Below are 13,460 nucleotides of genomic sequence, written 5' to 3'. Positions count from 1 at the left end.
CCCAGTTGTGGCTTTTTATTAGAGTTGAATCAAACAATCGATGAGTAGCCCTACAGACAATTGGTGTGCAACTATTTTCATAATTGTCAATTCTTTGTCTTATACGATTGTATAATGCATATCTCACTGTTGGTTGGACCAAACAAGCAAATTAAGCACACACGCGTCTGATGTAACTTCACGTTAGAACACAAAGGGATGCTGTTTAATCCTGAAAGAGATGCTTCACTGAAAATGTGTCAAAAGTAAAGACCAGCTGTAAAATCCCAGACTGACTGAGTAGTTCAGAGCTATCTGTAACTTTTCACAGTTGGTCACGAAATACCTCAGCTGCCGATGAATGTTTCTTGAGAGAATCTCCTTCATTCTTATCTGTGCAGACGAAGCTCAGTGTTTAACTTCTCATCCAGTATTAGTCCAGCGTGTTTGTGGGTCAGTCAGCACACAGATGGAAAGGATGTGGGAAGATGGAGTGAAATTCAAACAGAATCATGCGTGAAAGGTCGCATTGATTTTTCTTCTTTTTTTTCGCAACAGTTTGACGATAAATTGACAGGAGGCAGTTTCTGGTTGTTCCTGTCAGTGCAGACTAAAGCCGTGAGCCTTCTTGCTTAGAATCCATACTTAATGCTCCTTCTGCAGCTTTTCCACAATTTGACTCCTTCTGTCCACTTTCTTTCTTCAATACTTGAGCCACCAGTTGCCATTTGGTTTCCTCTGTGATCTGATCGTGTAAAGGTCTCCTCCAAATGAGTAAAACATGTGGGAGGTTGCCCATAAATCTCAGCGGCACGGTCAATTTGCCACCTGTTGTAAGAGGCTGGTAAGGTTCACAGAGACTACATGAGCCCGAATCATTCCTCCATTCGCAACGCAGAGCAAATACAAAGAAGTTGGTTGTATGTTACATTTTTTTATTTCTTTATATTGTTTTTGGCTTTTTTCTTCCATCCACATTTTTTGTTTTGCTTTGTCCCATGTTTGTAACACAAAATCGCTGGGTGACAATAAAAACCCATTGAGTCACAGCTCTAAATACAACTGTAATCTGTATCAAGAAGGTGAGATGTTGCCTCACACCCACCGAGAGAGACACTGAGTCCCAGACCGATACAAGCTGTTTCTGAATACTGCTGATTTCAATCTCATCCCGTGACTGAAATACACAAAAGACCAACAATGAGTTCATTTGTCACTTGACAAACTGATTGCTGTTTTGTAACAGTTTGTTTATGTATTAGTTTTCATGTCTTTCTTGTTTTAGCTGTTATATTACACATGCACACACACACGCTCGCTCACACTCGACACAATTACATTATTTTTTTTATTTTCTTTCTTTCTTTGTTTTGTTGTAATGTAATGTCTTATGCATGTTTTATTTTTTCTTTGTAATTTTGTAAAATTTTAATATTATATAGGTGGAGGCTTCAAATAAGCCAAGTTGGCTTTCTGTCTCTTCCTGCACTGACATTCAATTATTTTGGTTATGTTTGATGATTTTAAATTTTGTTGTTTGAATTGTGCAAAATAAATAACTCTAACTTTATGCCACTAAAGCGATCCTCTGGTCTGCTGGACAGACATGTAAAGTCAACTAGTCAGTTTCCAACTGTGTTTTCTTTCACAGCGATCTTAAAATATCTGAAAATGTCAGTGTGTCTCTGTAGGAGTGTGTCCCTGTAGACATTCAGAGGAATTTTTAGTTTACTTTATCATCAACCATTCGTTTTCTGTAGCTCCTCTTCAGGACGACTCCTAATTGCAAATCTTCTTTGAATTTAGTGTCGGGGAAACCAGGATCATTTGTTCTTGAAATAGAAAGTTTGTGACTTCATTGAGAACTTGGTGCTTTTTGGTTCCTCTATTTGTAACACTGTTGATGATTAGTCTATGTTTAGAATATATATACGACTTTATAAAATGTCCAACAGTTTGAAACATTGACTCACTTATCGCTCTTTGGAGGACATCAGTGTGGAGCTGAGTGTCGTGGAATAAGGTCAAAGTGTGGTGGGGTGCAGTGGTCCAGGAGTACAAAACAGCAGCAGTTGACCAGGCCTTTCCAAGCCTTCTGTGCGCTGCTTCCTGTCAGGATGTGGATACGGTTCCCCCGCACAGAATTTGATCCCCAGGCAGATGTGCGGCTCCAGCGGCCGGGCATGGGAGCATATACTGTGTGTGTGTGTGTTCGTGTAATAGTTATTCGTGTGCACCACATGAGTGTACCTGCCTTGTGAGATGTGGATGCATAGAGGACTACTTTTTGTGAGTTCATGGAGTTTTTAAACACCGTCGATACATTTGGGATAATGCAAGTATGCAACTCAACAGAATATATAACATAGGCGTAGTCGCCCTACACATTTTAAGGTTACATATTGTACTTTTAGAGTGCTTTAAGAATTGCTACTTTTGAATTATGAACTTTCCCAATGCATGAATGTAGATTTTGTAAACAAGAAAAAACATGTTGGAAATTCAAATGATATCACCCTAAAACATATCTGGTTTTAAGTTATAAAAACCTTAAAACGACCTTGAGGAAAACACTCGGCAGAGGTAATGTTGTGGTGGCGCTGTGGCTGTAGTCTCTCAAAATGTCTGTAATGGAGCCCAGCATTAGTCAGTGGCTTGTGGCTTTTTCCAGTAAGTCCAGACCACATGGATAGATAGACCGAGTGTGATATGAACTGATGGCCATTGTGGATAGACATTGTTTAAAAAAAAAACTCATCTTGAACTTGACAAGAGCAGGAATAGAGAAGATAGGATCGAGTTAGTGTGTCGGGATGAGTGCCACACACGTACACCACACTGCGATCGATACAAAGCCTTGGATTCATAACATGCCAGCATCCACACTTGTTCTGTTTGTGTGTGTGTGTGTGTGTGTATGTGTTTCAATGTATTTTTTTATTGTTATAGGTAAGTTTAAATACTGCGTTGTTATGGTGTAGTTTGTATGGTGTCCCCGTTTCAGCATGGAGTTTTGTCCGGCTTCCCCCCACTGTCCAAAAACATGTAGGTTGTGTTGGATGACCCCAAATTGGCTGTGTGTGTGCATGTGAATGGAATGGTTGTCTGTCTCTATGCGTCAGCCCTATGATGGCCTGGAGGCCAAGCAGGGTGTACCCTGCCTTCGCTTTATGTCAGCTGGGATCGACTTGTTACAGATCATGGATGGATGGATATAATAATAATGTGAATATAATAAATACTGTACAACTATACATAAAATGGTAAAGATGAAAATAAGTATGGAAACAAGGAAATTGTTTTTTTTAAAGAAATGAACATAATATGGTTTTTATGGTTCCTCTTAAATCACTGGTTTTCTTAACCCTTTTATATCCAAGATCTGCCGTCACTCTTCATTGAAACATGGCAAAAGTCAGTATGTCCATGTGTCTGTAGAATATGTCGATATAGCAGCTCTCTGCTGTATTCACACCTTTTGTGGAACATTTTCTTTTCTCCGCAAACATTGTGAATCCCAGTTGAGCTAGTCTTTCTGTGGTCGGGGTACAACGTGGAGCCGAGTCTACGGCAGAGACACGTCTCCCCTCCGTAAATGAGCTCTATCACTATTGCTGCGGGTGGTGGGAGCCTCAAAGTGACCATCTCAGTCCTCCAGAGCGGCAGTCTGGTCATGGCCGGTAAACACGGAACAGGTTGCTGGAAGCTGCTGGTGGAAACGGTTGACCCGATGCGGTTGTGGCAGATAATGGAGGAGAGATTGTGGAATGTGCTCCTCGGACACGTTCTCGTGCATGTACAATATGTGCACATACGTGAGTGTCTCGTGTGGCAGAGTCCTTTGAAGCCTGTAGGGGGGTAAGAGGGATGAGGCTGCGGTGGTTGGAGGAGGATGTATGGCCCCTCTGCAGGTTGGTTGTGACCTCCTCAGGGTCAGTGTGCACTCTGGAGACACTGGGAAAGATGTCTCCTTTGAGGAGGTGATTTATATTGGCCACCTGGAGTAACTTATCTCCCTTTCCTCTGATGTCCTCCTCTCTGCCTGTGATGAACCGTCTGTGTGAAGGGCTCAGCTCACAGATTAAATGGCTGCGGTGCTCTGAAGTTGGCTCTTGTGAAACAACCGTGTTAATTGGAACACTTTATCCATTTTTCCTCGACATTAAATTCCCCCCGGCAATATTTCTTTACTAGCTAATCACTGCTAATGGCAGTGATTCTGTTTGGCATTGATTTCCAGTTATTTCTTGAATGAAAACCCAATATTCTAACAGTATATTTATTGATGTGTCTGTCTGGATTACAACAATAGAAAGGTGGCGCCACACATGTCTATCTTTAGTGCACAAAACAAATCCAAAGTAGCCGTAGTAGACAATGTTAATCTCTGAATTTAATTCCTGATAAATATTCAAAGAGGACATTCCACCTTTACCTCTGGGAATATATTAATCATTTTTTACACACACACGCGCACACACGCACACACACACGCACACACACACAAGGCTACAAATGAAAGTGACAAATTAGTTCAGTTTCCAGTTTCCAAAGGTCACATAGCACATTTCTTTAAATTGCCCAACTCCTGACTCGCCACTGACTCTTGTTCTACAACAATCCATTCCGAAAGATCCTTCTTCTGTTGCTGTTGCATTTGTGTCGTACTTGTCACCATACACTCTTTATCCAAGTACGTTTCCCTTGGTTTACGATAATCGTCCTCATCACCATTCCTGTACTGGTATGAAATGATGTGCAAGAAAAATCAAATCAAATCACTCATGTCTTGCCAATGCATTCGCCTCCTGTTTATGCTGCTGCTCAATTGGTTGGATAGTGGGAGATTTGTGTTTTTAGAAACAACATATTTCAAATTCAAATAAACGTATTCCATGCATGTTCGCTAGAACAAGTCAGTAGAATATTAAGTACGAGTCAATTCATTATGGCTGAAGTTTGTTTGTCTTTTACTCACAATTATTGTCTAAATGAACAACAATTGACAGACGACCACAACCGTAGGACCTGAGTGACAACAAGGAAAGGCCTCCGCAGAAACTTGCCTCTTCAAGGACAGTCAGACAGAAGTAGGCGCTGAGGATAGGCAAACAAAGGACACATTTATGAGAAAATGCAGCATTAAAGATACAAAATCAGAGATTAAGAGCTGTTAGATAAACATCCGGATCTGATGTGTGTGAATTTCAATGTCAGTTTACCTCCGTCACCGTGGAAGAATTTACTGGATGTGTGGGAGGAGGAAGTGTCACACACCAAACTGATAGTGTTCATCTGAGAAGAGAAGACAAACTCCGGAAGATGACGCATGATCTGTCATCACTCATTCAGATACTTTTGGAAAAGCCGAAGCCGGTGCGGACACGGCGATGAGCTGTGACTGAACGTCTCCAGCTGGAGTAATTCGCTATATGTAACTTCTAATTGCTTCGTGTGTGTGTGTGTGTGTGTGTGTGTGTGTGTGTGTGTGTGTGTGTGTGTGTGTGTGTGTCTAGTTTGAGGAACAGCCTGTGGAATGTGTGGGGGATGCAGATCAGATTTCGGGGTGACCTTGAATGTGCCTTGTAGCTGACACAGCAAGTCTGTTTGTTGTGTGTGTGTGTGCGTGTGTGTGCGTGTGTGTGTGTGTGTGTGTGTGTGCAGAGACAAAGGCACAATGAACTATGTTCATTTATTTGTGTGTGAAAAACAATGGACTTGAATACTGTGGTGTATTAATACTAATAACTCAACTTTTGATTTGAGATACCCAAATCTATTACGTTTGTTTTTTAGTCTATCTACTTGGGCCGTCTTCTAATAAATGGAGACTATTTTATATCTGGATGATTTTTTCCCCCCTTATGAATGTGGCGTTTTAGCGAAGGGAGAAAAGCTCTTTGTTAGGAGAACGTTTGCTAAACATTCGCTTTTTCACACCAGAGCAGGACGCTCCGTCCCTTGCGTCATCTTTCCTGTAACATCTCTCTCCGGAGTGACCTGCCCCTGTCTGCTTTGTTCACTTTTTAAAGGTTTTAATAAAACATGGCTGATGTGGACAGCCTGATTCCTTCATGAAACATTCCCTTCTTGTGTTTTTTTCTTTTTTTGGGGGGGGGGGGGTTTGCACACTTGCAAAGCAGATGTGATAGACAAACCAAGGCCAATGTGAGGGAGGATCAGAACACCTCCCCTCTGACAGAAACAGTAACGGTTTATAATTACTTGTGCTCGTTCTTAGTTATGCAAACTAACTATGCATTTTCATTACAGATGAAACGTCTGTAAAACGGTAGTTTTATGATATAAATAATTGAATACGTGATCAGAAGAGGAGATAGAGAGAGAGGGAAGAAAGAAGACACCCATCTAGTGTGGCACAACACTGTTCAGCTTTCTGACCACAAAGGTCTGAACTGGTTTTATTCTCCACTGATGAACGTGTCCACCTTTACTTGATAGTGAGGATAAAAAGGTTGTGTATTATATAACAGTGTATTCAGAATCATTCTCAATGAATAATTTAGCAGTAGATATTTTTCATCAGATAATTAACACGTAAGTGTCTTAACATTTGACTATGAGCATTGTTAATGAACTACAAATAACGTTTGTAGTTCCTTTGATGAAATCAAATACTAAATAAGTGAATGCGCTCATGTATAAAAATTCCAGTTGGTTCCCAGTTTTTCATTCATAATTAACATTTAACAAAGTACAGTTTAGGAAAGTTCCAGTTGATAAATCACTTTTTTTTCAAAGCTCAACCTCGGACTGATTCAGTGGCAGCTGCAACAGTTCATACTTTCAAGGATGAGCAAGTCCAGAGCAATACTATTCACCTCCTGGTTCATGTGAATACACGTGTACTGTGCTACTGTACTTGGCTTGATTCTGTGTTGGTAATGTGTTTCACTGTAGCTGTTGACTGGTGGAAATTGTATTCGTCCTCTCAGGAGATAAACACTAAATCATGCCAAAAACAAATATAACCGATATACTTTGCTTTTTAGGATGATGTCTGTCAACTAGCCTGTGCTATTTGGAGATTGACTCTGGAAAGGAGGATACAGTTCAATCTATTTTGTAAAGCCCAAAATCACAAATTTGATTTTAAATGATATTCTTGAATTTACAGAAAGCCACAGATACAAAAGGTGTACAAGAGATCATTTACAAATTACAGGAACTTTCTGTTTTTTTCTGTTTGTATAATTGTTAGTATATATGTTAAGGAGTGACGGTCTCATCATTCACTCGTTCAACATTTAACAGACTTATTTAAACAATTTTGACTTGATTATGAATTCTTTTGACATTAAATTCTGCTGTTGATTTGATGAAGAATATCATAAACGATATAAGAAAGCTCTCGATCTGAAAATGTATCTTACACATTTATAAACAAGCACTCGTAGACTGGCAGATATGCACACACACACACACACACACACACACACACACACACACACACACACACACACACACACACACACACACACACACACACACACACACAGCACACACACACACACACACACAGCACAAAGACTTCTTTCTGGTGAGCAGTGTTATTCTAGTTGCAGACTTCATGCAGGTACATTGAGTCCAGTCCAGAACAGCATGGTTGCTTTCACCAGCACATACTGTATTCACACATTCTGTGGATTGCATTGCCATGGTCACTGTGCCAAGGCAGGCAGAAGTGTATAATTCAAACGAGCCTTTTGGAAATGAGCAGAAATGCTGTTTGGATCCTGTGATTTATTCCGTCTTTAATTTCCCTGAGGTGTATGTGCTTAAGTTTTACCCCTCTGGCTTTCCTGGAGCTAGAAGAGTGGCCAGATGTATTGGCCTGATGTTGTGCTAAGTCTCTCTCTCTCTCTCTAGCCAACATGTTGGACACCATGCTGCTGAAGAACGGATGGAAGGGGGGATCGGAGCGGAGGGCAGAGGAGAGCAGCAGCACAGTGTCGGCTCAGAACACGCTCCGGTGCCACTGCTACCGCTGCCCAGAGGAGACTGTCAACAACACCTGCATGTACGGTGAAGCACACACACACACATCTATGCTCACGCGCACACACACACGGGTAGACTACGGAAATAACTTTCTGTATCAAGGCTATCAAAAGACTAATTTATATCTACAGTAATGATCAGAGATTACCTGACGAGGCAAATGTTTACTTTCGCTACTTTCTTTAATTAGATCCCTCAAGCCCCTTGCGATGAAGGTTACCAACACTTTCACGAGCTGACGCGTCATATTTGTGTATATGCATGTGCTGTATATGTAATGATGAAAAGACTCCAATGTTTACTCATGTGATGATGATGTATGTGCAATTTTGGCAGAACCGATGGTTACTGCTTCACCATGGTGGAGGAAGACGAGGGGGGTGTGGCGGTACTCACTAAAGGCTGTTTGGCTCTTTCCGGTTTCGAGTTCCAGTGCAGAGTAAGTCAGATGTTTTTTTATGAGAAGCTATTTAAATCAGACTTGTCTTGCCGCGCTATCTTTACACACAATGGGGAAAACATTTGGGATATTGTAGAGTTTTCTCATTAGGAGTAAGTGTGGCTGTAAATATTCCCTACCCTTCTGTCTTCATCATTTAGATGTGTTTTACGTGTGTGTGTGTGTGTGTGTGTGTGTGTGTGATAGGAGACGTGGAATGCTCGTTGGAGGAGATCCCTTAAGTGTTGCACAGGTCAGGATTATTGCAACAGAGACTTGCGTCCTACTATTCCTCCACTCATGGCATCAGGTAAGACACACACTTGCTGGCACAGCTTTTCTCACACTGTAATCCTGCCCCACTTGAGGGTCTTTTTAGAACGGGCTCATTCAGGCCACGCTGGGTATAGTGATGGTTAGTGACAGCTTAAACTGTTACAAACCACAGTGTGGTGCTGGAGTGAAGTGGCACATGCTGCTCTGGGGGGGGGGGGGGGGGGGGGAGGGAGAGAGAGAGAGAGAGAGAGAGAGAAAGGCAGGTGAAACGGAGCCTGTAGGCTCGGCTTGTTCTCTCACCCTCTAATGAAAAGGACAGCCTCTCCCCAGGGCCTGCTTGAGTTTCTTGCCTCGGGACGGATGTGAGATATCTGTCCATCTGTTACTCTGCAACACACACACACACACATTCCTTCTCTCTCGTCCCTTTCTGTCATATAAACTCAGCATTACGCTTTCACACAGCCTCACACACTTCGTTTTGACCATCAAGCAAACAGCGACAAAAACGAAAGAGTCAACTTTTACAAGTTATTATATATTATATATATCATGTCCACCAGCTCTTCTTGTTGTGTGTGTGTGGTTCTGTGCACACCATGACGTGTTTGTGTGCCTGATTGGCAGGAGCACGGCAGAAAGGCTAGAGTCCCAGAGCTGCTTTCGGCCTCTGGGGGTTTCTGCAGCGCTGTCGGTGTGACATCTGATCTGTGGAGTTCAGGAAGGGGATGTGATCGATCACACGCTGTGAGAGTGGGTGGGGGGGGGGGAAGCTGAGAACGCAGCAAGGGGGAAAAGGAGCTTGTTCATGCTAATGAATATTAGAAAGATGTTGGAGCTGAAAAACAATTCAAACTAATTACTGTCACCACCTATACATCACCTCTAATTTGACAGACTTTCGATCTCACTTCGGGGTGGTAAGATGATAAAAAATGACATTTAATTATTATGAATATGTCTCCCAACTTGTTTAGATTACGTGGACAGCAGTATCCAGTACATGGCTCTCTTCATTTCAATCACAGTTTGCAGTGTCATCTTTGGTCTCGTCCTCATTTTCTGCTACTTCAGGTAAGATTGTAGAAGACATGCATGTGTCAGCACATTCACCCTTCTGATGTGTGGACACACTAGCCTAAGACTTATTTGTGACATAATATACGATGACTTTTATTTTTCATTTTGATGACCTGTCATTATGCTCTGACTTTTTATGATTTATTTACGACGTACTAGATTCTGACTTTATGGCACTTTAATGACATATTATATTATACGACTATTTCTGTCAATGTAAAGGAATTACATTTACAATTGTTTATGAATTACATTGACTTTGGGACGGTTGAAATTATTTTTCAGGACGGTGGAGAAAAAGTCAGTCCTTAGCCTTACTGTTAACACTATACAACAACTTTTAAAAAATAATTTTGATGTCTGACTTTTTTTATGAATTGATTTTTATCAGTTTTTTTTAACGTGATTGTTTTTTTCAAGATTTTTTTTTCTTTAACATTTAATGACATGTCACATTATGACGTTTTTGTTTTTTTTACAATTTAATGACATAATATACTACAATTTGTTCACATTTTAATGACATGTCATACAATGACTTTGACATTTTAATGATGTACTGTACTCTGGCTTTTTGGACATTTTAATGACGTTATACTACGACAACATTTCATCACCTTTTTATGGCAGATATAAGCGGCAGGAATCAGGACCGCGCTACAGTATTGATCTGGAGCAGGAGGAGAACTACATCCCCGCTGGGGAGTCCCTGAAGGACCTGATTGAGCATTCCCGCAGCATCGGGTCTGGGTCAGGGTCAGGACTCCCTCTACTGGTAAGAAAAAACAAGTGCACATCTGGCTCAACGTCACAAGCCCAGCCCTGACAGAACAGTAATACATTACTGCATTGTCTCATACTTTCACGTAGGGCTGGGTGATATGGATGAAATCAGAAACAAATTTTACTTTGATCATAATTTGTCCAGAATAATTATAGTTGTACAACTATACTTCAGCACATTGAGGCAGAAGGCACACAATCTGCCCTCATTTTAAGTGTCTTCCATGGGAGCGCAAATAATAAAAAAGGCAATAGGAAAGAGTGTGTTGTTGCAATGATGAAGTTCCAATCATCAATATGTCGATAACGGATGTTTTTAACAAGCGTATCTTAAGGCAATAGGCATAATAAACCACACATTCTTCTTTTTTTTGTAATACCTGTTTCCAGGTGCAGCGCACAATCGCCAAACAGATTCAGATGGTTAAGCAGATTGGAAAAGGGCGATACGGAGAGGTCTGGATGGGCAAGTGGAGAGAGGAGAGAGTGGCTGTCAAAGTCTTCTTCACCACAGAAGAAGACAGCTGGTTCAGAGAGACTGAAATATATCAGACCTTCCTGATGAGACATGACAATATACTGGGTAAGGTGATATAAGTGGAGTGTGAAAATAACATAAGGACTGACTTAAGTATTGCATGCGTGTCTGTAAAGACCTTAAATTAAGGTAAACCCCCTCGGAACTTTAATGTTGGAACATATTGTTTTTTTTATTCCTTCTTTCCAACCCCCAGGATTCATAGCAGCGGATATTAAAGGAACCGGCTCGTGGACTCAGCTCTACTTAATTACAGACTACCACGAGAATGGATCTTTATACGACTACCTCAAGTCCAACACCTTAGACGTGAAGGCTCTGTTGAAACTGGCCTACTCTTCCATATCAGGCCTCTGTCACCTGCACACTCAGATCCATGGCACACAGGGCAAACCAGCCATCGCACACAGAGACCTGAAGAGTAAAAACATCTTGGTAAAAAAGAACGGATTCTGCTGTATAGCAGACCTTGGACTGGCTGTCAAGTTTAACAGGTACCACATACATCTTTGACGTTTGAACGCTCATTTTGATCGAGTTTTGGAGTATCTTGGACATTTCTTGAAATATCTTTATTCCGTTTCTTGTTTCTTGTCCCTCTCTCAGTAACACTGACGAGGTGGATATACCTCCCAACCTACGGGTTGGTACGAAGCGCTATATGCCCCCTGAAGTGTTGGAAGAGACCCTGAACAAGACCCAGTCTTTTATAATGGCTGACATGTACAGTTTTGGCCTCATTGTTTGGGAGATGGCCCGACGTTGCATTTCTGGAGGTCAGGGGGAAAAAATCATATCGCACATTTTATTACACATGAACTCATGCTTTTACATTTAAGGACAAAATACAAGAATATAGATACGAGCGTAAGAACACATCAGCATAACTAACATAAATGAAACACTCTTTCTTCTTTCTTGATGTTTTCTAAGTGATAATGCTGATTCCCACGTCTGTTTTTTTCTGAAGGCATTGTGGAGGAGTATCAGCTGCCCTATCACGACCTCGTGCCCACTGATCCGTCCTATGAGGAGATGAAAGAAGTTGTCTGTATTAAGAAACAAAGACCTTCATTTGCTAATCGCTGGACGAGTGATGAGGTATTTAAAAAGGTTTTCTATACCCCTTTTTCGAACAATGCATATTTTTATATTGACTATTTAAAGCGTTGATAAAAACGACATATTGGTCTTAGAAATGCTCTGACATATACATCAATAATCCATTTGTAAGTATTGTTTTATTGTTATTGATATGTACACGTGTCTTCAGTGTTTACGGCAGATGGGAAAACTGATGTCTGAGTGTTGGGGTCACAACCCGACCAGTCGCCTCACGGCCCTGAGGGTGAAGAAGACCCTGGCGAGGATGTTAGAGACCCAAGACATCAAACTGTGACAGAGTTGAGAGAGAAGCTCTCATCACCAGAGACTTGTCATTGGCACAGCACCACATACACTGGCCGATAAAAGAAAGGTGGGGAAAAAGACTGAAAGATAGGCGAAGGATGAGTGATGGAGATAATGGTTGACAGGGAGCCAGAAAAATGAGGCAAAAGATGTATTATGTCGGGGGAGATCCTCTCCCGCCCATTGTATGAGCCGCCTCTGCCTCAGACCAAGTGTTCGGGTTGTGCTTTCTGTGAAAGCGGAGTGGTTGTCAGGTCCAAAGTGCCCAGATGTGCAGCCAGACAGGGACCGTTGTGGGAGAGGAGCACTAGAATCCCTCTGCTTAGTTCTAAACAGAGGAAGCCTCCGCTCTACCCTTTTAAAGCCATATTGCAGTATTATATGTGCAGTCTTCTGTACTGTCTTCACATTTCTTTTTTGGACTTAGTCACTGTCAACGCCGTCCATCGTGACGGTCATCCATCAAAAGAAATGTCTAATTCACGATCAGAGACCTCATGATCAATGATATTATTATTACAGAACAATGCAGAGTAAGACCAAAATAATGACAAAACATGTCCAGCAAAAACAGAGTTTTCTTTATCGTGTTCGTATACACATTTTATATTAATATTAAAAAAGGACCTCTGCATAAAACGTTTGTCGTCGACGAATTTGTGATTGTCCTTCAGACTTTGCTCTCCCTCGTCTCTTCTTTCCACTCAGTTCACTTGCATATAATTTAGCTGACGTCTGTCGATTGCCTTGCTGGATGTTAGAATGTGTATTTGATGAATTATCTGTGTACAGAATATGTCCCGTCCACTCTACCACTACGGCATGTGCCTTATTTAATCTGTACATATGTGATTGATGTGTATGAGTGGATCTGGAGAACATTCCCAAATAAAATGACTATGTATCTCGATGTCCTGTCTATTTATGTCAGAC

The 13,460-nt window shown here is 41.3% G+C and overlaps 1 protein-coding gene across 2 annotated transcripts in view; it reads left to right on the top strand.

The window, feature by feature from the left end:
* Positions 1 to 13,406, top strand: part of LOC306792192 (bone morphogenetic protein receptor type-1B-like) — a 43,515-nt gene extending 30,109 nt beyond the window's left edge. For both annotated transcript variants that reach the window (XM_079289231.1, XM_079289230.1), the window contains 10 exons: positions 7,870 to 8,020; positions 8,338 to 8,440; positions 8,648 to 8,750; positions 9,694 to 9,790; positions 10,427 to 10,571; positions 10,970 to 11,162; positions 11,314 to 11,611; positions 11,724 to 11,893; positions 12,088 to 12,218; positions 12,391 to 13,406. In XM_079289231.1, coding sequence (XP_079145357.1) covers positions 7,875 to 8,020; positions 8,338 to 8,440; positions 8,648 to 8,750; positions 9,694 to 9,790; positions 10,427 to 10,571; positions 10,970 to 11,162; positions 11,314 to 11,611; positions 11,724 to 11,893; positions 12,088 to 12,218; positions 12,391 to 12,516 — 1,512 coding nt within the window. In that variant the 5' untranslated portion in view covers positions 7,870 to 7,874 and the 3' untranslated portion in view covers positions 12,517 to 13,406. The remainder of the gene's footprint in view (positions 1 to 7,869; positions 8,021 to 8,337; positions 8,441 to 8,647; positions 8,751 to 9,693; positions 9,791 to 10,426; positions 10,572 to 10,969; positions 11,163 to 11,313; positions 11,612 to 11,723; positions 11,894 to 12,087; positions 12,219 to 12,390) is intronic.
* The last annotated feature ends 54 nt before the right edge of the window (positions 13,407 to 13,460 follow it).

Source organism: Melanostigma gelatinosum (assembly GCF_949748355.1).
Source record: "Melanostigma gelatinosum genome assembly, chromosome: 18".
Classification (NCBI taxonomy): domain Eukaryota; kingdom Metazoa; phylum Chordata; class Actinopteri; order Perciformes; family Zoarcidae; genus Melanostigma; species Melanostigma gelatinosum.
The sequence above is the reverse complement of the archived record's forward strand: the minus strand, read 5'-3'. Positions and strand labels throughout refer to the sequence as shown.